The 24,977-nt window shown below is 32.3% G+C and overlaps 4 protein-coding genes and 2 long non-coding RNA genes across 11 annotated transcripts in view; 1 reads left to right on the top strand and 5 right to left on the bottom strand.

Annotated features, from left to right (window-relative positions):
• The window catches only part of LOC126778420 (serine-rich adhesin for platelets-like), a 69,712-nt gene extending 63,310 nt beyond the window's left edge, over nucleotides 1-6,402 (top strand). Inside the window, exon 5 of the mRNA XM_050501924.1 lies at nucleotides 1,528-6,402. Coding sequence (XP_050357881.1) covers nucleotides 1,528-5,400 — 3,873 coding nt within the window. The 3' untranslated portion in view covers nucleotides 5,401-6,402. The remainder of the gene's footprint in view (nucleotides 1-1,527) is intronic.
• Nucleotides 6,403-10,509: 4,107 nt separating this feature from the next.
• Nucleotides 10,510-12,209, bottom strand: LOC126778621 (uncharacterized). The gene is made up of 3 exons (XR_007670167.1): nucleotides 11,977-12,209; nucleotides 11,325-11,881; nucleotides 10,510-11,038 (listed from the first exon to the last, which is right to left on the bottom strand). It is a non-coding gene; the product is annotated as an uncharacterized LOC126778621 (long non-coding RNA).
• Nucleotides 12,210-12,599: 390 nt separating this feature from the next.
• Nucleotides 12,600-15,201, bottom strand: LOC126778575 (uncharacterized). 4 transcript variants are annotated; one of them, XR_007670153.1, is made up of 3 exons: nucleotides 15,003-15,100; nucleotides 14,472-14,723; nucleotides 12,600-13,373 (listed from the first exon to the last, which is right to left on the bottom strand). XR_007670153.1 is itself a non-coding variant. In XM_050502250.1 (3 exons), exons 1-3 carry the CDS (start codon nucleotides 14,935-14,937, stop codon nucleotides 13,032-13,034), a joined length of 609 nt encoding a protein of 202 aa, XP_050358207.1. In that variant the 5' UTR covers nucleotides 14,938-14,990; the 3' UTR covers nucleotides 12,600-13,031. The 4 variants fall into 4 exon arrangements, 2 of the variants coding, with proteins under 2 accessions (XP_050358207.1, XP_050358206.1); XR_007670152.1 differs by lacking the exon at nucleotides 15,003-15,100 and adding an exon at nucleotides 14,792-14,996; XM_050502250.1 differs by lacking the exon at nucleotides 15,003-15,100 and adding an exon at nucleotides 14,923-14,990.
• An 831-nt stretch (nucleotides 15,202-16,032) lies between these two features.
• LOC126778623 (uncharacterized) lies at nucleotides 16,033-18,439 on the bottom strand. Of its 3 annotated transcripts, none has more exons than XR_007670171.1 (3): nucleotides 18,321-18,439; nucleotides 17,610-17,789; nucleotides 16,033-16,527 (listed from the first exon to the last, which is right to left on the bottom strand). It is a non-coding gene; the product is annotated as an uncharacterized LOC126778623 (long non-coding RNA). The 3 variants fall into 3 exon arrangements; XR_007670170.1 differs by having other exon boundaries at nucleotides 17,610-17,759; nucleotides 18,321-18,371; XR_007670169.1 differs by lacking the exon at nucleotides 18,321-18,439 and having other exon boundaries at nucleotides 17,610-17,924.
• A 403-nt stretch (nucleotides 18,440-18,842) lies between these two features.
• Nucleotides 18,843-20,050, bottom strand: LOC126778611 (cysteine-rich PDZ-binding protein). Its single transcript, XM_050502301.1, has 2 exons — nucleotides 19,768-20,050; nucleotides 18,843-19,402 (listed from the first exon to the last, which is right to left on the bottom strand). Exons 1-2 carry the CDS (start codon nucleotides 19,938-19,940, stop codon nucleotides 19,273-19,275), a joined length of 303 nt encoding a protein of 100 aa, XP_050358258.1. The 5' UTR covers nucleotides 19,941-20,050; the 3' UTR covers nucleotides 18,843-19,272.
• A 546-nt stretch (nucleotides 20,051-20,596) lies between these two features.
• Nucleotides 20,597-24,756, bottom strand: LOC126778572 (uncharacterized). Its single transcript, XM_050502247.1, has 9 exons — nucleotides 24,630-24,756; nucleotides 23,416-23,442; nucleotides 23,069-23,092; nucleotides 21,946-22,365; nucleotides 21,449-21,466; nucleotides 21,270-21,290; nucleotides 21,126-21,149; nucleotides 20,743-20,760; nucleotides 20,597-20,668 (listed from the first exon to the last, which is right to left on the bottom strand). The coding sequence occupies exons 1-9, from the start codon at nucleotides 24,705-24,707 to the stop codon at nucleotides 20,627-20,629; spliced, it is 672 nt and encodes a 223-aa protein (XP_050358204.1). The 5' UTR covers nucleotides 24,708-24,756; the 3' UTR covers nucleotides 20,597-20,626.
• Nucleotides 24,757-24,977: the final 221 nt, after the last annotated feature.

Raw genomic sequence — 24,977 nt, 5'->3', positions numbered from 1 at the left:
AATCAAGGTGGCCCATCTGATAGTAAGTGGTCACTAATGCCCATTGAACGCCAATGAACCACCAACTTTGGGAACTGAGATGTTTGTCCTTTGTGCCTGTAATTATTTGGCTTTACTCACCTTTCAAAACCGGAACACAACAATACCAACTACTGCTGTTTTGCGGTAGAATATCTGATGAGTGGAGTATATATATGCAATATATTACTATGCAAGCCACTCCTATTCCGACTCATACAATAATTGTATTCCGGGCTCAGTTCTTGTCACGACATCTATGCATCGCAAATGAATAAAACAATAGACGGTTCACGAACAAAAGTATGCGTAACACCAAACGAGCTATAATTTGAAATTCCCCATACAAATTATATAAAATCATAAACTCAATCACCAGTACAATATGATCTCTAATAGCTTATACCTCTTAATAAATAATGGGTCTATTAAATTTGGCTGTATAATAATTAACCTTTGAAATGATGTAAAGATGATTTTATTTAAAGTAATTTGATGTTTAATGTTATATAAGTTAGGTTGTATATCGCCTGGCCTTTATTACTAGATATGACGTTTTATATGATTAAGTCGTTTGGAATACAATCATGTCGCGTACGCCATGGAATGTAGCGTGGTTATTGTTTTGAATTCAATTGAAGAAAGTCACAAGTGATTAGACAATAGGATAAAATTTTTATTCGGTTGCGACTGCACGATGACAGCATATAAATTAGTTACGAATATGTATAATATTTCTATTATTTTTTAGTTGTAAAAGTTTTGGTGTCGCTGTTAGGCATATCAAAATCAAATTCAAACTAAACATTTTTTTTTTCATTTGATTATGGAATGTAGTAAGAATAAATCACAAAGGGAGTCCCTAATAGCAACATATAATGTTAATTGTATGAATGTAGGTGCTGCGCCAAGTATTCTCTGTTTTCCAACTTCGGAAGCTGCGGTAGCCATATATGATTTGGTGGCTTCTTCTCGTTAGTGACTCTCTTTATACTTTAATGAATGATCTGTGTATTGTATAGGTTAAGATATGATGGGGCTAACATGTGGTAGCAAATGGACAAAAGTCTAAAAAAAAAAAAAACTTTATTCAAGTAGTAACCGCAAGCACCTTTGATTCGTTGGATTATAATTTTTATTTTAACATAAATCTACCAGGTTTGAAATGTTGATTCTATCGATAAGAACCGGCAAGAAACTCAGTAGTTACTCTTTTTAACAATCAGAAAATTACAAATAAATAATCATATGCAATTATATCTATATATATTGTATGAACGTCAACCAATACTAACTCCAAGATCTTCTATCGTTTATATAATCCTGTAAAGTATGATCAGTCTTATGTATTAAAATAATTTTAACATGAGTTTTTAATTTAGTGGCAATTCTCTCATGATTGCAACGGATGTGTGTCACAGAAAGTCCAATTAATATCATACTGTAACAGTTTGAATGTAATATATTGACGAGTTCTTTAATACTTATTGTTTTTATTTTTTTCTACAGCTTGAAAAAGAAGGAAAACTCCTACACCCCCCGAAGTCACCTATCACATCACATTCAAACAATTCGACTCTGGAAACTAAACAAACTAAGGGTGGTATTAAAAAGATAATCACGGAGAAAATCATAACTACCACTTTAGAAAGAAATAAGAAAGAGAAGAAAGATCCTCCTACAACGTTAGAGCGAGAAAACGAAAAGAATTCGAAACTTGCAAACAAAGCTCGACATTCCGACATACCGGCAAACTTCAACAAGCCAGAACGAAACAAAAATAGAAATTCCACTGGAAGCGACATTCAAATAATTCAACCTGAGAATGGAATATCGCATTTCGAGCACGCGGAAGTACAGAAAAGAGAATATGATCCTAAGCGAGGGATGAAGTTTGGTATTCGAGTTCTACCACCAAATGTTCCAGATGATGGCGTACTAAAACAGAAGAGTATTGAGAACGGTGCTATTGTACTTGAGAAAAAATCAGTCGACGAACCTGATAAGCCAGAGCCGCAAAGATCAGCGCCCGTTGCACAAATCAAACATGAAAATGAAACTGAGCAAAAGAAACCGGTCGTCGCGAAAAGGAGAGAGAAAATCGCGCCGCCGATACCGAATGCGAGAGTGAAAACGACAGAAACAGATGTAAATGTCAGCCATGAAACATCGAAAACTTCCGAAACATCGTCTCTATCGTCATCATTCACTAGAACTGATCTTAACTCTAGTGGCATAAAAAGAGACGAAAATGGTATTCCCCAAGAGTTGCCCCAGCACATGTTTGACGCAGCAAAAGCAGCGAGGAGTAATAGAAAGAGTTCAGCTGAACTTATTCAAGAGAAAGAAAAAGTCGAGCATAAGAAAGAGGAAGCTCCGAAACCCAAGAAATCTAAAGGTAAAGCACCATCGCCACCAGAACCAGAGAAGAATAAAAGTGACGACAGCATATTGGAGCAAATGAAAAACTTACATGACTTCTTGAAGAATGAGAAGCATCATTCAAGTCTCTTGCACGACTCCTTCACATCAAACAAATCAGTGTCGTCATATAACACTTCAACTCCAAAAGTAAATAAAACAAAGTCCCGCCTCGATGAATCTATAAACTTCAGTCAAGACGACATAGATGATATAGTTGGAAAACCTTTTAAGAGAGAAAGCGATTCGCTTAACAATTTTTTTGAAGATTCAAAATCTAATCTTTCATCCAATCAAGATGTTCATTCAGTAGTATCTCTGAACAATAGTGACAAAAGTGATAAAGGTTCGACTACGATAGAACTAAATAACAGTGACATAACAATACATAGTTCACCGTTAAACGACACAGGACGTTCTACTTCAGATGATACATCAATTTTAGACGAAAATGAACGTAAAGCTGCTTCACTGGGTGATTTGTCTAGATTCGAATTGAGAGCTAAAACTAGTAAACCATCTACAGGTACATTAGAAAGGGCTCAGAGCTTAGACATTTCCGCAGATGATGCTGAAATCCAAGAGAGCACGCTATCGCCTAAGAAAAGGAAAGCGATGTCTGTAGTTGAGACGACATTCTTTGATTCTGGTAATGAAGATGTGTTACCAGATATGATAGATTCCGATAAAGGGGTGTCAAAGCAAAAAGAACCAAGACTCAGTCTTAATATCGCCAAAACATCTGCGATGGAAGGACTTAATACATTCCAAAGAAATCGTCTAAAAAAGGCGTCAGAATTTGGCAATTTGGAAGATGCCATCGTTAAAGGTTCGAATAGTTCGATGGATTCAAACAAACACGGATCACAGGAAATATTATTACGTAAACCTCAAACTAATTTAGATTCCACTCAAGAAAGCGATGAACATGAAACATCTGATCATTTGGCGCGCAGGATAATGGATGAAAACTTAAAAGTTCATTTGAAACTTGTATCTGAATTTGCGAAATCAACATCCGATGGTAGTAATTCCAGTTCATTAGATAGCAGCCAAGAATCGCACACAGCACAAACAGTAACTGAAGCTAAGCCGATTAAATATGAAGAAAAACTTACGATGACCTATGACACAAATATTCCTGATGATATGAAAGTTTCACGTAGTTCATACGTGAACAGCTTAGAGAGACCGAAATCAGAAATGATGAAGAAACTTCTTGCAAAGAACCCAATATTCAATGTTCATGTTGATCAAGCAGCACAAAAGTACGAAGCATCGACAAGTAAAGACACACCTGCTTTAACGGACTCTTTTAAATCGACCATGCATCAACCTGATATCGTGAACTTTGATTTAAAAACATCATCAGCTGCACCCAAGAACAGAGATTATGAAGAGTTTGTTAGTAATATCAGAGTGGGCTCAAACAATAATAGCTTAAAGCATAACAAAAAACCACAAGAAACATTTTCAACCGATTGGTCTGAATCTAAGAATAGAGAAATACAAAGCAGCAATATTGTCACAATATCAACTGATGATAAGAATGTAAATTCGGATAGTAAAACTAACTCATACACAAAATCTATTGAGATCGGCGAATCTAGTTTGAGGCTCGTTCCAGATTTAGTTGAAGGCACAAAGAGTCGAACCGAGGAGAAAGAGACGAGAACTTTATACATGGAACCAGCGAACGTGTCTCTGTCTATGAAACAAGAACCGGTTCAGAAAACAGTCATGGTTAACGTCACTGAAGACGATTATGGAAATAAAGTTATCACGCAGAATGTAGAAAAAGTATCCACTAAATATGTGAGTTCTAAGATTGAGGCTCCGTTGCAAATTGAACAATTAACTTTTGGTATCATGAAAGGAGCAGGGACAATTAATGAGTCAGAGCTAGAAGAAGGTAATGTGAAAGATTTTGATAAGAAAGTGCTTGAAGATATAAGAAGACAAAATCCGAACTTACATTTTACAACAACCGAACCATCGTTTACTAGAACTGAAACAATAATATTGAATACGGCAGATATGAATGAAGAAGAGGCGAAAGCATTGATGGAAAAGTTGCAAAATGATCCCAGTTTCATGGCACAAAAGTCATCCGAAGAACTATCTCGTATGGGTATAAGAATAATTCAAGATTTAGACGACAAGAATACCGCCAATCAAGATACAGTTGAAGTGACAAAAACGAGATATTCTATAAACCCCACACTGATATCCACTGACCAAAATATTTGTAACATCGAATCAAAAGACTCGGAATCCCAAAAAGATCATGTAACAGAAATTCAAGTGGTGACACCGAGAACAGAGAAAATTATTAACGAAAAATCAGAAATAAATAAAGATAAAATATCAAGCAGACAAAGAGCGCCGGCGGCTGTTAAGAAGTATGAGGAACCAGTCCTGTCTTACGAACTCGATATGGAATTACTGAACGATTTCATATCGAATGAACGATATCATTCAGCTAAACACCAAGCCGATATGAGAAAGCGAACGAGTCAAACCACAAATGAACCAAAGAAACGACACTCAGACTTCGATTTACCGAGAAACAGTCACATCAAATTCCGTACAGCTACATACGAATCACCAAAGGGGACGATCGTTACTAGTACCGATTTAGAGAACAGACGGCTCTCCCAATTGGACCAAATGCAACTTCGATCACAAAATGACCAATCAGCATCGAGCGAGAAGCCTGTCATTTCAGCGAAACCTAGCAATATACCCGTCAAATCGTTAGACAAAAAACCGTTAGGAGGATTCGTGTCGTCTAAAATACCGGTATTCGCAACGCAAAAGTCACTAAGTCAAGAGAATTTATCTGATAAGAATTTTTCATTACCTCGTTCTCCGCCTCCGGGACTAAGCAGTAGTTCTGGCAACATATCAATTACTTCTATAAAAAGCAGTTCAAGAAGTCCAAGTGGAGGAAGATTATAGATTTAGTTCTATTGATAACTTTAGAAGAATATATTATAAATTAGGTACAATATCATTGGGGTTAAAGTAAGTTAAAATACATTAACGATATTAGTTGTAGTCATTGAGATTTTTAAATCACGTAAGTGCCAGAACATTATAAATTATTTGCTTACGTAACGAAATATGTGCCTTATAAATTTTAAAATTTCTTATTAATATTATTTTCCTTAATATGCGGAATTATTGTTTTGGGTTGTGAAAAAATGTGTTTAAATAATTATATTTAGAAAATGCGTCACAATTCGAATTATAAAATTAAATAGTACAGATAAAAAATGAGTGAATAAAAAGTTTTGTTATCTCAACAACGTTCCGTCCGAAAAGTATTACCGTGTAATATATATTTTTAACCTAGGTATACCTTTATTAAGACAGGAAAATAACATTCCAATAAGAATAATATTTATTAACGAAATACAAATTTAATTTACCGATATTTATGTTGGTAGAACGTCTTCCAATCGCAACCTTTTTTTATTTTGGATGAATGAATAATGAAAAAAAAAGTTTGGAAGAAATATTTTTTTTTAAATTAATATTTACTTAATCTTAAATTAATTATAATAGTTTGTAATGCTAAATTGTTTTATGCGGGCATTGTTGACGACATGTTAGACAAAGACAAATCCATTTCTTTTTTTCGCACGTAGATAATATTTTTTCAAATGTGTATTATAGCATATATGTACGATTCAAAGTCTGCAAAGATATATAGATACAATATTCAAACTTTTTTATATAAAGGTGAATTGTCAAAGTCGTCTGTCGGCTGTTTTTTTTTCATAAAATGTTTTATGATAAATATATTTTGTAATACTGGTATCCATGTGATGATGTTTTTTTTTAAATTATATTGTATGAAATGTTATAAGTGTATATCGCATTACCAAGTTATTATCACAATTATACAAATTGTATTTTATTGATGTATTATATAAATAAAGACAAATTTTAATGTTATTACTTTTTTTTAATATTATATCTTATTTATTTTGTTTTTAAATATATCAAATAGGGAAGAAAAAGAAGATCTAATGATAGTCTAGCACGGTCAGTGTTGCTAGAATAAAAATTCCTTTCGCCCACTAAAAGTCAAATTTGATATAACTACGAAATTATATTTTAAACCTAGTAAATATACTGTTACTCTATCGATTACTGTTTATTATCTGTTACTGTACTGTTGAACTATTTTTTTTGTAGATTTTCAGCTATTTATAATAATTTATAGTAAGCCTTTCTGTGTGTGCACAAAAACAAAAGCTTGGTATTAGGAGCTTTGTTCGAGTCCGTCTGGGTAAGTACCAACCACCAGATATTCTACCTCCAAACAGCAATACTTAGTATTGTTATCTTCCAGTTTGAAGGGCGAGTGAACCAGTGTAACTACTGGCATAAGGGACATAACATCTTAGTTCCCAAGGTTGGTAGTGACGTCAGGAATGGTTAATATTCTTACAGCGCTAATGCGCTGTAAGAAATATAGACACGTTCGCTGCGACCTTAGTCCAAGGGATTACATCGATGCTGTTATAAAAACAGCTTCACGGAAACTCGGAGTTCTGAACAAGGTGCGGCGTTTTTTCACGCCACAACAACTGTGCCTGTTGTACAATACACAGTTACGATCTTGCGTGGAATATTGCTCGCACCTTTGGGATGGCTCCGCTAAGTACCTACTGGAGGCCTTGGATCGGCAGCAGCGACGTGCGGTCCGCATTATTGGTGACGTAAAGGTCAAAAACCCTCGAACCTTTACAATTGCGTCGAGAGATAGCAGCGCTGAGCGCTTTCTATCGACTGTATCACAGCGAGTGCTCTGAGGAATTATTCTCTCTAATTCCTGCTTCCCTCTTCCTTCATAAGTCTACGCGAGCTGGCTCTCGATGTCACCGCCTAACTGTGACATCAATTCCATCGCGCATAAAGAAATTTGGCAATTCCTTTCTTTGTCGCACTTCCAAAAAATGTAATTCCTAACCAGCTCACGTGTTCTCCTCCTCTTACAAACCGGGTTCCTTCAAACGAGGCGTGAAGAGACATCTTGCGGCCCGGCAAGGCGAAGGCGGCTAGTGCAGAACATTCTTCCCGACTGTACTGGCCGTCGTCGCGTTTGGACTCTACTTGGAGTCATTTGCCCTCCCGGCAAATATAAAAAAAAAACATTGGTCTATGGACGGTGGTAACCACAAAGTGGTAGTATTTCTTTGTTACGCTTACAAGTCATACACGTCTGTGGTATAAAAACAACCCTAACACCGGACGGAAACTAATTAATATAATCTTGTAAAATCGCTGTTCAATAGAGCTTACCTCATGAATAAAATATACTTTGATGTTTTTACATACGAGAAGAAATAAAACATTTTTCAATTATTTTTACTTATTTTTTTAATTTACGCTACTCACTCTCATTATCAGTTTTCGACGACACGAACTTAGCTTTACAATTCGTTTTGCACTCGCGTTTAAAACTTCTCTTCATGCGTCGGCTACATTTGTACGAGTCACAAACAATTTTAAACGTGGATTTACAAGCCTTTGTGCACATTCTTGAGGCTTTCTTTTCACATGAATAAGTCCAACGTTTCCTTAGAATCTTCTGTTGTTGATTGCTCAAATTTAAATCGGCCATAGATAACTCATCTGCTTTTTCGTCTTTTTCTGTTTTTATGAGCAAAGGGTTAATTGATTCATCCTTGTCAAAAGATTGTATATCCATTGATTTCGTTCTTAGATGGTTGTTCTGTGAAATTAGTCTATCTTTAATTTCGAACAGGTTTACCGAAATAGATAGAAGTATCGTATCTACCTGAGCTAAATTTAAAAGATCCAATAGATATTTATAAAAAATATATTATGTATTTATGGTTATGTAATTATAATAAGCTTTAAACTATTTTAAGATGAATATCAACAGCCAGTCATTGTCCACTGCTGAACATAGACCTCTCCCAAGGTGCGCCAAAGATCCCTGTCCTCCGCCTTCTGCATCCAGTTGGTGCCCGCCACCTTCTTAAGATGAATGTTGAAACTAAATAAAAAATATTTGTTAATAAAATACTTACAGGACGAATCAATAAATATACAAAACCGTTGGAATTAAACGCATCAATATCGAAATCATCTCTCGGTTCGAGATGAATTTCTGCAAAAGCTAATTTCTGAAAATATAAACAAAATATCAAAAATGTTGAACAGATTATCGACATATGTAAAAAGTATTAAAAATAAAATTGAATTAAAATGACGCGATCTAATATCTGAATTTTAATTATTATTTATTTGCCTTTGTTTAACATTACAATTATAATTTTATGTTCAATCGGAATTTATAATAGATTTCTAAATTTAACGTTGTACACGAACAATAGACGAACCATCGAAAAGTACATATAAGTCATAGTGACTTACATGTACTTGTCGATCGTTCGTGTATTTCTTGAGTCAATGAGTGTAATGAAATAATATAATAAATATTGTTTTTTTTTTCTTAGTATCACTACATATTATAAAACAAAGTTCCCCCGCCGCGTCTGTTTATCTTTCTGTCTGAACGTGATAAACTCAGGAATTACCAAACAGATTTTCATACGGATTTCACTAATGGACAGAATGATTCCATAAGAAAGATTTACTTGTATATTTTTTTTTTGTATAATACTGCTGAAATATAACAATGAATGTTGAAGATGGCGGATATAATCATGATGACTGAGAGCTTTACTGGCGTGCGCCGCATAAACCAATAGATATATTATGTATAACAATATAAATGTTCTATTTAGACTCTTATTTAACTCGTGCGAAGCCGAGCTAGTAACATGTTAAAACAGAACAAAAAGATAATAGTTACTTATTTAAATTGAATCTTCCAGGATATTTATAAAACAGTGTATTTACAAATTTAAAATATATTATTGATATTAATTTCTTATATTTTAAATATCATAATTATTATTTCATATTTTAATTTCCTAACACATAATAAATGAAAGAAGAGGTGTTATAGTAATTTTCGCTAATTACTTAATAGAATAAATAATATTTTTTGCTTACTTATTAAAGATAAGCAACAAAATCTTGATATGATATATTATTATATATTTCAAAATTATTAACTCTATGAATAAAAAATATTGTTTATGTCAAGTATACATTTTATTTAATCTGTCTTCTTTCGGATCTAATTGTAAAACCTCTTTAAATGTAAAATATATCGATAAAAACAGTATCCAATATAATAGTAAGTATATCATGTGTATTAATTTTTATAATTTAGATTATTATAATTTAAAAAAAAAGTGTATGATTGGTATTACAAGTAGTTAAATAGTATATAGTTGACTAAATACTATTTGTCGGTGTCAGTGTCAATGAGTGTCAATACAGTTTTTTTTTTTTTCGGATTGTCTAGTACTGTTGGCCTTACTGGCCTCTATAGCGTCACCGGGCGGGATGGGCGAGTTGAACTCAGCCGGATGTTGGGAGCCACACTGGACTCAAGAGAGACGGGCGTCCTAAGGGTGCCTCCGGCCTAGGCCGGACCTCGGCTTAGGACTCCGTTGAAATCGGGAGGGAGGATCAATACTGTGTTAACATTCTTATCATATTTTGCGCTCAAATAGCGTAGATACACGCCAGAAAAGAGAAATTTTATAGACAAATTTTAGTCCTTTTTGTAGTGACAAATTATTTCTAGCAATTTATGTGATAACACTCACCGTTTTCGAAATAAAAAACATTTACCTTGAATATTTGTTTAGCAAACGTAGGATCGGTGGAAATTTTTAAATTGTTATATAAGACCGATATTAATTTTCAGCTTTATTCGATTATGGGAAGCTTATCACTATTTTGACTGGACTTGGTAGGTATTGCTGTTTGGCGGTAGAATATGTGACGCGGTACCTACCTAAACAGACGGGCTCGTAAAAAATCCTACCTCTCATTGATTGTTTTATTTCATATTTAAATTTAGATTTGTCTCATATACATAAGCATATAGCATTATAATCATCTATTTCAGACAAGTGGTTATGCAGAAAGAAAAGAAACAACATCAAAGACACCTTAAAGAAAGTTTTAATATTTTCTTAATTACATTTGTGTGTTAAAACCTCTTTCTACACGCCCTTCGACAGCGTCGTCTAATCCTCCGACGCGTTCTTCTGTCACATGAAAAGTAATGGCATACACTCCAGACGACCTCTTTACATGCCCTGACACATTTTTCTTTACCACGCGAACCTCGTGGAACTAAAGTGAAACCAGAAGATTTATTTTGCACTGATGATTGTATACGTGCGGAGTTTTTTACATTTTCGTCGCTTTCACTTTCGATTTCAAATAATTCATCTTTGTTTCGAAAAAATATAGATTTGTCTATGGTATTTTCAATGACATCTTCGCTTTTTTCGTTATCAGCGTTAAGTGAAATTTCATCATCAAGAGTTATATAGAAGCCTTTTCCGTTATTTAACTTATTCAAAACGAACAACTTTGCTGTAACTTGACTTTGCGGTTTAAGTAATTTTTTTAACCAATCATAACTATTCAAATTTTCGTATTGATTTAAACAGTTCAGTTCAGAAATCTGCAATTTAATTTATATTATACTCATAATGTTAATATTTAAATATTTTTGTCTATTGTTGTTGATGTTGTTGAAGCACAAACAAGCAACACAAAAATCACAAATAGTGCATTTATTTGTGTCTTATCCTAAATGTTTGTTCCGTAACATCTTGGATTATTATTTAACTAGTGACAGGGCTGTTTTCTAAGAGATAACAAATATGTAAATATTATATATTCATAATTATAATATTCAAGCATATTTACTTTTTTAATTAATATTAAAATTACGTAACAATACGTACCATGAGTAATGATAAAAATAAATATTTAGTGATAACAAACATCTTTGCTTTATTTATATTATTTTTATTTCATACATATCATCTTTCCATCAGGCGTGATAACAGTTAACTATCTTTTATATAGTAAAAAAAAAACTAATAAAAAAATATCTAGTTTGATTTTTAAATGAAGTATCATTCACTCGTATGCGTTTCTTCTGTTTATTCAATAATAAAATCAAAAATAATTATTTTTTAATTAAATCTCAGCTACATTTTTTTTATTACAGTACTAAAAGTGAAGTTGAATATTTTGGAAAAAAATCTTATAACTATTTCTTCTTCTGAAGTCTCATGACTGAAGACCGTGTTCCTGATGCCGTTATTTAATGAGAGTCTTTCTCCACCACACAAGATCGCTATCTTATAATTAATATAAATATGTCACTAATGGAGTAAACGTCCTTTCTTTTAAAGGAAAAGATTTGGAGCTCATTCTACCTCACTGCTCCAATGCGAGCTGGTGGATATACATTTGGAAGACATTCATCCGATCCATGCAGGTTTTTTCTGCACCGCTGAGCATGAAATGAATAATAAACAAAAATTAAGCATATGAAAATTCATCACTCCTTGCTCGGGTTTGAACTCGTAAACTTCGGTTAAGACTCACGTGTTCTATCTGGCCCATCTAGGCTAGCTATCTCGGCAGGACTTTGCTTGAGTTAGAAAACCTACTCTGATCTTGTTTGGGTATTGTGGGATCTCAACATAAAGGAAATAGTGCCTGTATAAACTTTTCCAATAGAAAATTTCTCTTAGTCCAAAACTCTGAGTTCAAATTTATCTATTAATAATAATCTAAATTGGAATAACTCTAATTCGTGTTCACGTGAAAGTCAGTAGTGCTTGTTGATAAAAACGAATCACTTTCTCAAATAAAACAAGACAAGAGTTTGATGTAACTGCTATATCTTAATGTTTTATGTTGTTAACAATAATTAATTATATTATATAAATTAGGTTGAGGGTGTAATGATTGGTGAAATGTAATTAGCTGAAACATATACATTGTATATAGTATAAACTTCAAGCAATAATTAAGTGATTTGAAATAGCTAATGTAGTCGAACATTGATTACATCATTGTACAACTAGCCACTCAAAGCTAACAGAGTGTTAGGAATTAGTTAAATAATTAGAAATTACTAGATTGTCTGTATTTTCATGTATATCTTTTAATAAATAAAGAAGACAAAATACAGTAACAGTCTGTGAATGTCCCACTGCTGGGCTAAGGCCTCCTCTCCTTTTTTTGACGAGGTTTGAAGTTTATTCCGCCACGCTGCTCCAATGCGGGTTGGAATATATATGTGGCAGAATTTCAGTGAAATTTAACACATGCAGGTTTCCTCACGACGTTTTCCTTCACAGTGAAGCACGAGATGAATTATAAACACAAATTAAGCACATGAATATTCAGTGATGCTTGCCCGGGTTCGAACCCACGATCATCGGTTAAGATTTACGCGTTCCAGCCACTGGGCCATCTCGGCTCTTACAACATACTTCGGCTCTTATGTCAAAATACATCTATTGACAATCATACACAAAGTTATCCAGACTTTAATGCAAGGCTACTATGATCATACGATTTTAACTCAATCGGCAAAGCGATGTGTACATACGAACAAAAACATTTGTTTTTATAAATATGAATTAATTTCTTTATTCTGAAAAATGTTTCCTACAAGCCTTTCTACATGAGTCCTCCATATTACTTTCAAAGTTATTTGAACAATCGTATCGAGAACATAAACGTTTATACGATTTTCGACATGCCTTCTTACATTTCTTTCTTGAATTACTACAGATAAAATAGTAATATCTCAATGCGTTAATAATGTTGCCATCAGCAATAGACATTTTATCAGAAATATTATCTTCTTCATTTTTCTTACTATCACTAACATCGTAACTTGAATCTTCTTGTTTAAAATTATTTCCGTTTCTAATGTTTAGATTATTTGTTCGATATAGATTAAGGACGTGATTTGGATCGTCATATGACTGAAAAGATTGAAAGCAAATTAATTGTTTTTAAGGCTATATTCAAAACATTGGCTCTCCAATTTTCAGACTGCAAAATAATAATATAATAATTATTTTATATAATAACATATTTTTTTACATTATAGCCTTAAATAAATACACATAAAATAAAAAAAAGTTACTGTACAAATCGAGACCGCATGGAATGGCGGCAAGAATGCAAGCAGCGTTACCTCTTTAATTATTATATATTAATTTGTATAATTTTAAAACATTTCGATATTACTAAACCAGCGAGGACTTTTGCCGATCTGGATGGATACCAAACAATCGTCACGTACTACCGCCCAACATCAATACTGTGTCGGTTAAGATTTAAAGGGTCAGTGAGACATTGTAAATGACAATTTACAATAGATCAATTGTTATATTAATTAGCTGCTCTTCGTGTCGTTATTCTAGTAAATCCTTTAGACCGACTGTACTGGCCGTCGTCGCGTTTGGACTCTACTACCACTTCCATCAGGTGGAGTAGAGTCATTTGCCCTCCCGGTGCATATAAAAAAAGGCCGTGGTCCTTGTCTAAGTCCCAGGCTATTCTATGTACAATTTCATTACGAACGATTTAGAGGAATAAGTCGTGACGAGATGAAACAGGCATAGAGTTACGTCCATATTTAAATGTTTTAAAGTTTAATTGATTTGGTCAAAGTCGAATTCACCTCATGACGTACCTACGTTATCACACGTATTTACGACGACGACGAGATGGTCAAGTGGTTAGAACGCGTGAATCTTAACCGACGATCGTGGGTTCGAACCCGGGCAAGCACCACTGAATTTTCATGTGCTTAATTTGTGATTATAGTTCATTTCGTGCTTGACGGTGAAGAAAAACATCGTGAGTAAACCTGCATGTGTCTAATTTCATTGAAATTATGCCACATGTGTATTCTACCAACCCGCATTGGAGCAGCGTGGTGGATTAAGCTCCAAACCTTCTCCTCATAAGGGAGAGGAGGCCTTAGCCCAGCAGTGGGACATTAACAGGCTGTTACTGTAAAGTTTGATTATTTACAATTAAATATAAAATTGGTAAGCTATACCAATACTTACGTTATCATTTATTTCTTTTAAAACAACGTCTATACTCTTTATTAGGTCATCATATCCTTTTGCGTTCTTAATTAAATTCCTCAAAGATTCTTTACCAAAATTATAATTATTTAACGTATAAAGCTTCTTTAAATTTCTGACACGTTTCTCGTTTAATCCTACTAATAATTTTAAAATATGATTATAATATTTCTCTGTATTTCCACTTTTGTTACTCAGTCCTATATGGCTGCGAGAAGACTCACTATATAGCTAAAATATTGATAAAAAATATATAATTTAATTCATTCATTTTTACTTTTACTGGTGGTAAGGCTTACCTGCCACTCGTCCCATATAATTAACAAACACAAGAAATATTACATTTTAGTTCCCATGGTTTGCTTTTTATTATGTAAGAATTGGTTAACACTCCTTACAGTGTTTTCTATAGGCGAAGGTAACAACTTACCATCAGCTGACTCATTTGTTCGTTTATCTTTATAACATAATGAATAAAATAAAAATGATGGTAATGAATGTTGACAATACTTAAAATATACTGTAAATGTTTTATATAAAATGTAAATATTATAAAATCTTTTATAAGAATTCACAATTTCAGGGTGATTTCAACATAAAGATTAAAAACTCACTATAGTGAGTGGTATAACTATAAATATAATAATGCACTTTATTTCGTTAGCAAACATTTTGTGTCGTCACATAAAGTAAGCATTTTTAATTAAAGGGAACGTGTTTTTCTTATCATTTTAATAAGATTTTTTAATTAATTCTAAACTTCGTACATTCGCATTGATGCCTGTTAGTTTTTATAGTAAAGGATTCGCGAGATGGTTAATATTTATTTATTGATTTCAGAAACGCCATCGGTATTTATTTACCTTATATAAAATATATACAAATAATTAAGACGACAAACTACGCTAATAGTGCGATGCACCGATGGGACGACAATCCGACACGACTTTCCGAGGCACGAGAGTGTACACACTTCTAACTTCCAGACTTCAGGAACTCCGGGTCTGCGGCCTTATATCAAGCCACCAAAAAACAATATAACCTGTATAATATATTAATCTGTTCTACCTATATCGCTTGTGAATCTCTGTAATGAAGGTATAGGTATATAAAATATACGATATCAGGAAACGTGACAAAATAGAAGCAACTACTTTTTCAGAATGTTCTATTAAAATCCGATTTGATTTACTCTCGATCTCATCATTTTTTTTCTTTATTTCTATCTCCACAGACGGAGTGTCTGCGACTTTGGTGTACCTTATCTTTAATTTATATTAATGTTATTGTAGTGTGCCTGTTTGTTTATTGCCAGCCAGCATCACAATCTATTATATTCCTTAAGGAAGTTTTAGTAGTTTTCATTTTCATCATAGTTAAAATTCAGTAATCATTAAGTTTTTTAATTTTTATTAAACTTTTTAAATAATATATTTTGTCTTTAACACAAACAAAGTCAATGATTAAGACATAATGTTTTATTGATAGGTATTACTAATCCAACTATTTGCTCATAGATCCATAAATAATAACACGTAAATAAATTAAAATATTTTTATTATTTATTTTAATATTTAATAGTACAATTTGATGTCTTGTATTAAGAAAATCGTGTCATACATTCCCGTCTACAATATTTTTCATGTTTTCCATCATAAATGTTTGTACAAGATACCTTTGAGCATGTTTCGCTCAACGCTTCTTTGCAAGCCTTGATACAAATTTCTCTTCCTTCTTCACAATTCATGAGTTTTAAAACCCCATTTCTATTTTTATAAGCAATTTTCGCTCCATTATTTTGCCTGTCTGGTGATTGTTTTCCTTTTCCTCTAGAACGTTTAAGAATTTCATAATATTCTCCATAACTGCTATCATTTTCATCAGAAAATGAATCTGCATGTAATTTTTGTTTCAAAATATTCTTTCCTTTATTATTAAATATATATCTATCCCTTTTTAATATTGGATTTCGAAATACATTGTCTTTATTTAAGACATTGTACAGCTTATTTTTATTTATCTGTTTTTGATTGGACTGTTTAAATAATGAAAATTAATGAAAGTACAGTTAGTGGTAGGTAACTAGTAGTCTTTGTGCAACAGCAATAATTAGTATTGTGTGAAGGGTGAGTGAGCCAGTGTAACTACAGGCACAAGGGACATAGCATCCTAGTCCCCAAGATTGAAGGCATATTGCCGATCTATGGAATGTGTTACAAAGCATATGTGTTCAAAGGCCGGCAAAGCACCTGCAAGTCCTCGGATGTTGCAGATGATCATAGGCGGTGGTAGTCACTTTTCATCAGGTGAGCCCCCTGTTCATTTGCTCCCTCTTGCTGGTGGTAGAGCTTTGTGCACTGGTTGTAGAGCTTTGTGCAAGCTCGTCTGGGTAGGTACCACCCACTCGTCAGATGTTCTACCGCTAAACAGCAGTACTTGGTATTGTTGTGTTCCGGTTTGAAGGGTGAGTGAGCCAGTGTAATTACAGGCACAAGGGACATAACAACTTAGTTATAAAATATATATATATATAACTTAAATAATGCATAATTCGGACATTTATTGACGAATTAAAAAAAATAATGATTTGTTAGTTTTGGTCTATATTTTAACTCTATAACGTTAAATATAGTATTTTCAATGAATCTTCTAAATTTAAAATAACTATATTTCTTTGAAAAACGCAACCGTGGCCGAAATCAATCAGAAGACCATCTTTTTTTTTTTTTTATAGAATAGGAAGGCGGACGAGCATATGGGCCACCTGATGGTAAGTGGTCACCAACGCTCTTAGACATTAGCATTGTAAGAAATGTCAACCATCGCTTACATATCCAATGCGCCGCCAACCTTGGGAACTAAGATTTTATGTCCCTTGTGCCTGTAATTACACTGGCTCACTCACCCTTCAAACCGGAACACAACAATACCAAGTACTGCTGTTTTGCGGTAGAACATCTGACGAGTGGGTGGTACCTACCCAGACGAGCTTGCACAAAGCCCTACCACCATCTTATTAATATATGTACTATATAGACACATATTACACAATACTTAGGTAAGTTATATAAATTATAATATCCTAATATACGTTAGCGTTAAACACTTCATACTTACATCAATGAAAGGCATTAAGATAATTTTCCACGTATCCAAGCTTTCGTCGCTATTATTAACGAATATTTCTGTTAAAGTTCTTATTAAGTCCATGTGATTGCTATCCATGTTGTTCAGTTTTAGAATTTTGTTTTGAAATTCGTCAAATGGCTGTGTGTTGCCAAAGCAAATATTGTATGACTAAAAAAATTGACATTATTATAAAGTTATCATGTTCAACCGCTTGCCCTTATACTATTTATTTGAAGTGCACGAGTGCCAACCGTCGCTAGCTTCAGTTATATACACATACGAGGCATTACGTTTTTTGGTCTTTCTCTACCGTACCGTAACCGTAACAGCCTGTGAATGTCCCACTGCTGGGCTAAAGGCCTCCTCTCCTCTTTTTGAGGAGAAGGTTTGGAGCTTATTCCACCACGCTGCTCCAATGCGGGTTGGTAGAATTCACATGTGGCGGAATTTCAGTGAAATTAGACACATGCAGGTTTCCTCACGATGTTTTCCTTCACCGTAAAGCACGAGATGAATTATAATCACAAATTAAGCACATGAAAATTCAGTGGTGCTTGCCCGGGTTTGAACCCACGATCATCGGTTAAGATTCACGCGTTCTTACCACAGGGCCATCTCGGCATTCTCTAGCCAAACATTAATAAATAATGAATTCTAATAATAAAACATTCATCCTTAGACTTTGAGTATTGAACTTACCATTAAAATAAATATTAAAAAACCTTTTATCCAAAGCAAAATCATTGTTAATATTAAAAAAAAATGCATTGTAATGCTTATCAATTGAATTAACTATGATATTTCAATTACTTCGTTTTATTATAGTTGCTATATAGATGATTTTTTGTTTTTTAAATATGATTTGTAGATTTTATTTGAGGAGAACGACGACCATTATTACTTAGTAACATAATTTGTTTGTAAATATTATATTTAAATCAAGTTTATATTTTTAAGCATTATAACATATATGTAGAGAGTGATGTTTTATTATGAAATGAAACATGAGAACCAGATTCTTGCTATGTTCTTGGGTTGATGCACATGCATCCTCTTCATTATCCATTACTGAACACCAAATGAATTATAAACACAAATTAAAATTAGAAAACTTGCCATTGTTTTATAAATCTTTGGTTTGGTTGGAAGGTATTTTAGCTCAAAATATATTGAGCAAAAAGAAGAAAATTCACTTTAAATAGTTATATTGAAACAATCATACATTTATTAAATATTTATTTAAAATATTTACATTACAACATGTATTAAAAAATATGTATTAATTACAATCTTATAATGACGATTCAAAAGTGCTCATAAGAGCATTTCTCTCTTCTAAGTCGGAATAATGTATATAAGTAGTTTGATTTATACACTTCCTTGGAAGTTACTCTTCGTTACCGTCGGACTTTAATATGTAAAAAATAGTTTAATGTTTTAAATTTATCACTGTTTCTATACAAGCAGAGATTGGGTTCTTTTTTGTTAGTTTTCAAAATGACAATGGAGAGTAACTTGTTTATAATTAATTTGAAAAACAGAGATAATTATGTTTAAATGCATTTAATTCACTATACTGTGGTGACCGGGTTTAGTACTAAATACTAATTTTATACAAAAATGTAGTATTAACCATTTTAAAATCTTATGACTAAGTGGAACTCTGTCGGTAATTTGCTGTGTCTAATATTTTTTTTCCGCACATTGAACAGATACCTTTCTTGTATGCACAGGCTTGACAATAGTGTGAACCGACTTGATGGACTTTGGTGCGACATATCCTAAAAAAAAGTTTTGGAATAGAATTGTCACTATCTATATTCTACTCAAAAATTACTACAAATTAAAATGAATAATTTATCAAGAAATGTAGTTATAAAGTATGTAATTATTGTAAAATATATATAAAATCACTGTATGTAAAAAACACCATATTTCATATGAAAAAGTTTCTTTTTAATTTATTATTATTTAACTTGATACATTTTACATGTGGTTGAATTAAAAACTATAGTTACATGACTTATTTTAAAATATACGTTTTACAAATGGATTCAAAAAAATATATTTTTTTTTATTATATATGTCATAAATTAAAATAATCCGTATTTGACTTGTACTGTAACGAATTGATGTTAATACTTACTTGCATTCATAAAACTTCGATGTATACGGGTTATATCGTCCTTTCTTAGCTGTTAAAGCCTTATTCTCCCCAATTTTTCTGCCTCCAGATTCTACTGTGTTTCTCGCTCCCGCCTTCCAAGGATCTGGTGTTATGACGCGTCCGAGTTTCTTTTCACATTTATCGCAAACCATTTTATCTTAATATATAAAGTTGTATAATGCAAATAAATATCAATAGATTTTTAGTAACCTTTAGCCGTAGCAAATATTCTAAAATGTCATATTTTGTTGACAAACAAACATGAAGTTGAATTTGAAAGGAGACCATAGACAATATAGGTAATGCAAATATTGTGTTCTTGCCTTGGAGCAGTCACCGTCATAGAGCAAAACAGTAGGCATCTGTTATAAATATAATACGATTTAAATAATTAATGTACAAAAAGAATATGAATTTACTGTCTTTAAATACTATAAAATTTCTGTTATAATTACTATTATTAATTAATTTGTTAATGTTACTCTATCGAGAAACAATAACGTAAGCGGTAAGACGTATTTTCAATATTATTATTCGTAGAAAATATGGAGAAATATGAACCAGTTTGAAAACGAGCACAAGTCTCTCACTCACTCCCCTAACAGCCAATACTAGTATACTATATTAGGTTATATTTTGATTGTTAAAACATATGAAAGACGTGACGTGACTTTTAAAACATAAAAAAGATGTGACGTTAGAATAAACTTACTAATATTAAAATTCTGCGAGTTGTTTGTTCATTTTTACCAAGTTATCATTTTTCGGTGTTGCCATTTCAATATAATAATAAAATAAAAAACGGAAATTATATAATGTTTAAATTTATTTACGACATTTAAAGGCGTCCATTTTTACGTTTCTTATTGTAGATAGGGGCCTGAAAAAGAATATAACGTCATGACACAATATTTGAAAATATAACTCCATTTATTGATTGAAAACAAAACTTACGAAACGGAAGTACATTCTCTGAAAACAGATAAATATAATGTTGTTATTATTATCAAACTTTTTATTGTTATAAATGTGAAAGTGAGTTTGTTGGTTACACTTTCACGTCTTAACTATTCAAACGATGATTAGGAAATTTTACATAAACGTTACACCTGCGTCCCCAATCTACACTCGAGTATTCTTTCGAGATAATGGTGTAACTTTAAGAGCTATGAATTAATTATAGCAATTTTTTAAAATGAAATTATGAAGGAGAAATGCATCGTTTGAGTATCTGACGCAAATAGTTTTCACTTCTGTCCGATTTACTTTTTTTGTTAAGTATTTTTAATTGTAATTGTCAAGATAATGTAAAACATTAGAAAACAAAATAAAATTACCCCCAATACGCCATTTTCGGGTGACTGAAAACAAACAGAAAACATTTTTTCTTACAAATATACTTTTTACACGGCAAAATTCTTTATTAAAAGGATAACTATTAAAAGATTATTTTTTTAGATTATTATTATTTAAATATTTACCTGTACTGCTTCCAACGGTACCTAAAATAAAAAAATGATATAATTATTAGACACATTAACAATAATTAAATCCAAAAATTAATTCAACAAATTATTTCATTAATGATATTTGTCGCATTGATTTTATTGTTGGATATTTAAACATAGATATATTTTTATGAATAAAAACAATACAGTACCTTTATTGGGTTCGCGTGCTTAAAAAAAAACAATAAACATTCGTTACAAGAAGAGAACAAGATATCAAGAGTTATGAATAAAAAATGTACTGAAATATATTAAAATAAAATGCATAACGTAAACTATATATGTTCCTTCAAAAGAGGCGTGAAGAGGCATCTTGCGAGCCGGCAAGGAGGGGGCGACTAGTGCAGAACATTCTTCCCGACTGTACTGGCCGTCGTCGCGCTTGGACTTTACTACCACTTACCATCAGGTGGAGTTGAGTCATTTGCCTTCCCGGCAAATTTATATAAAAAAAGTTTTTATGGGATTCTCTTTTAAATTTTAATAACTTTTATTTGCGTTTCTGTGGGTTGCGAACATTTCTTAAACCTAAAGAAACCTGGTCACCAATTCACCTTCTCCTCAAATTGAGAGGCTTTTGACCAGCAAAGGGACATATACAGGCGGCTACTATACATTTAATATAAAAAAGGATGCCTACTATAATTACCTTATTAAAACCTTGATATGGATAATCATTATTTACATTAGCGTCATAATCATTTACATATAAGTTTTCTTTATGTATATTATGCTTATTTTTATAATTAATGTTATTATTAGTTTTATGATCACTCGTTCTGTACGGACACTGGCTGGTTACTAAATCATCTTCAACATTTCTATTTTTAAGAATCATTTCGTAAATGGTATCAAGCAGTTCGGCGTCGGTTATTTTATAATCTTTTATTTGATCTCGTTCATCGGATTTATTAAATGGTAACTCTGATTTATTATAATCATTATCGCTGGTGTTACGTGTACGTTTCTTGTATTTGAGTTTCGAAGTTGATTTTGTATTTTGAGCAATATTTAAATACACGGGCGTCGTTGATTTTGATGTCGTAACGTCATTCATGGTTGTTGAAGGCTAAAAATAAATTGAGTAATAAATTAATGAATATCCACGTTCGCCAATTTGAATCGATTTTAAATGGTTTTAATTTTATTGATATATGAAAATTCTAAGGAATACGAGTAAAATTAGGGATTTCGTTATTTGTTGTGTGTATATTATATGATATCGTCACAAATTGTTAATTACTTTGAATTAATCTCCTTTTCATGAATAGGTTAAGCTTTAAGGGTCCCATGTAAATTAGGAATCTACCACTAAGTGCCGTTCACTGTATCATTTTTTTAAGGCTTATACACTGTACAGGTTTATTAATGATAGAAGAGCTTGGAGTTAGTATTCGTTGATGTTGATATTGATACAGGATATAGAAATATATTTGCTTATGATTATTATAAGTACATTTTTTTGATTGTTAAAAAGAGTACCTAACTACTGACTTTCTTGCCGTGTCTTTTCGGTAGAATCTACATTCTTAAGTGCTGCTTTGTATTTGTATAATCTTATAATTTAAATTGTAATGATGATTCAAAATTGCTTGTGAGAACCAACTTGAATAAGGTATATTTTGACTTGAATTTTAGTAGCGTGTTTCAACGCTTGTCACTTATTTGCTACAATTTAATAATCAAGAAACAAATTAGACCATCAATTAAAAAACTTAAAAAAAGTGCTTCTCTTGAATTATTATTTTTTAAACTTTTTTTTTTTAACTTACAGTCATCGTTGCCAAAGGCTGTACCTGCAATTTTTTAAACACTTTGTTAATACATATTTTCTATTATTAGTATTAAATAAATATTTAAATAAGAACAATTTAAAGAATATACAATAAAATAATAAAATTAAATCTTAATTCTAAATTTACTACATATATATGTAGAAATAATCAGAGTCAATCTTGCCATTTGAGAAAATTTTCGTACCCACTCTTAATGGGAGATTATAGAAACATTAAAAATCCTATAATTTTCAAAATAAATTATAAATAAACAATAAAAACCGATCTTTACTATTTAAAGTAAATAAATTATATACACTTATGTTAATTGTAAAGGGACTTACCACCATGGTGTCATATTTCGTTGTTTCCTAAAAGAATTATAGATAATTAATATGATAACTACGATGAAAGCTAAGACACCGAACTTAGATATCTGTTCGCTGGAGTCGAGACATTTATTCCCCTACATTTCTTACTATAGCTAAAACAAAGAGTTTTTTAGCCTTGGAAATAATAATGTCCTCCAGAACGATTTCGGCCACGGCGGCCAATCTCAAGAGATTAGCCAACTACGCAATACATATTATAGTGCACAAGTGTGTGCGCAAACACAGGTGCACCCTCTATTCCATAACTCATAATCCGATGGGACGGCAATCCGACACGACCGGAAAGAGTTCAGGCGCAGGAAAAACGGCTTTACGTGCTTTCCGAGACACGGGAGTGTACACACTTCCAATTTCCAGACTCCGGGCTGCTACTGAGAATTTTCTGAAAACCCCAATAACTTTTTATTGGCCCGATCTGCGAATTGAACCCAGGACCGGGTTTGTGGCCTTACATCACGCCACTAGACCAACGAGGCAGTCAAGCCAAGCCAAGGCAGCCAAGAAAATATTACTCCCGTCGACATATGATGCGGTTTGTAGTGATGTTATTATTTTACTCAAACGCAAGAAATTCTTCATACAAATGGGAGTTTAATTGTCAGGGTTTTTAAATTTTAAAGGCTATCGTTTGATATGTGAGTTGATATGTATTTTCCACCTAGTCGATCATGTTTACTTGGGGGCTAATTCTATTATTTATTTATTTGTAATCGCACTTACAACATACATATAAAGTATTGAAAATAATAATTTATAAAACTTTAATAGTATATCTAATATGCATGTCAATTACAAGTGTACATCACTTCCAGATTCAATCTAATCAAATTCAAATTAAAAGTAACAAAAAATCATCAGTAATTAATAAAAAATGTCAAATTTAAATAATAAATAAAGTCATTGTTATACTAAAAAATCAAAACGAATCATACATTTTATAAGAATTAAGTAACTTATTTTTAAAGATTGAGGATTCATTATTATACTAATTTATAATGGTTACGATACGTTCCCGATTTAATTTCTCCAAAAAATAAACGATATCTGAATCATGGCTAGAGGATTAATTACTAATCTGTGCTTACAAATTATACCAAAATATAATACATTTAAGTTTTTCTTTAATCGTCTCTTTTGTTATTTAATAATTATTTTTTGAAACTCACCACTGCTCTCGTCGAACTATGAAAATTTAACGCGAATAAAATAATTAATAAAAACATTCTTCGTGACGTTTCCTTCATAAATGAAATATTTTACGTCAACTTTCAGTTCAATCTCGACGCTTAATTAATTCGACAATGTGTTAATAATTTTCTAATAAAACCCTTAATCAATATTTCACATCTCATTTATTATTTCTTAATGTTTTAGATTTGACATTATTTGAGAAATAGCATTTAATTTTTTTTATAGAATAGGTAGGCGGACGAGCATATGGGCCACCTGATGGTAAATGGTCACCAATGTCTATCATTTGCATTTTAAGAAATGTTAACCATCGCTTACATCGC

This window comes from Nymphalis io, chromosome 26 (assembly GCF_905147045.1).
Source record: "Nymphalis io chromosome 26, ilAglIoxx1.1, whole genome shotgun sequence".
NCBI lineage: Eukaryota > Metazoa > Arthropoda > Insecta > Lepidoptera > Nymphalidae > Nymphalis > Nymphalis io.
The sequence above is the reverse complement of the archived record's forward strand: the minus strand, read 5'-3'. Positions and strand labels throughout refer to the sequence as shown.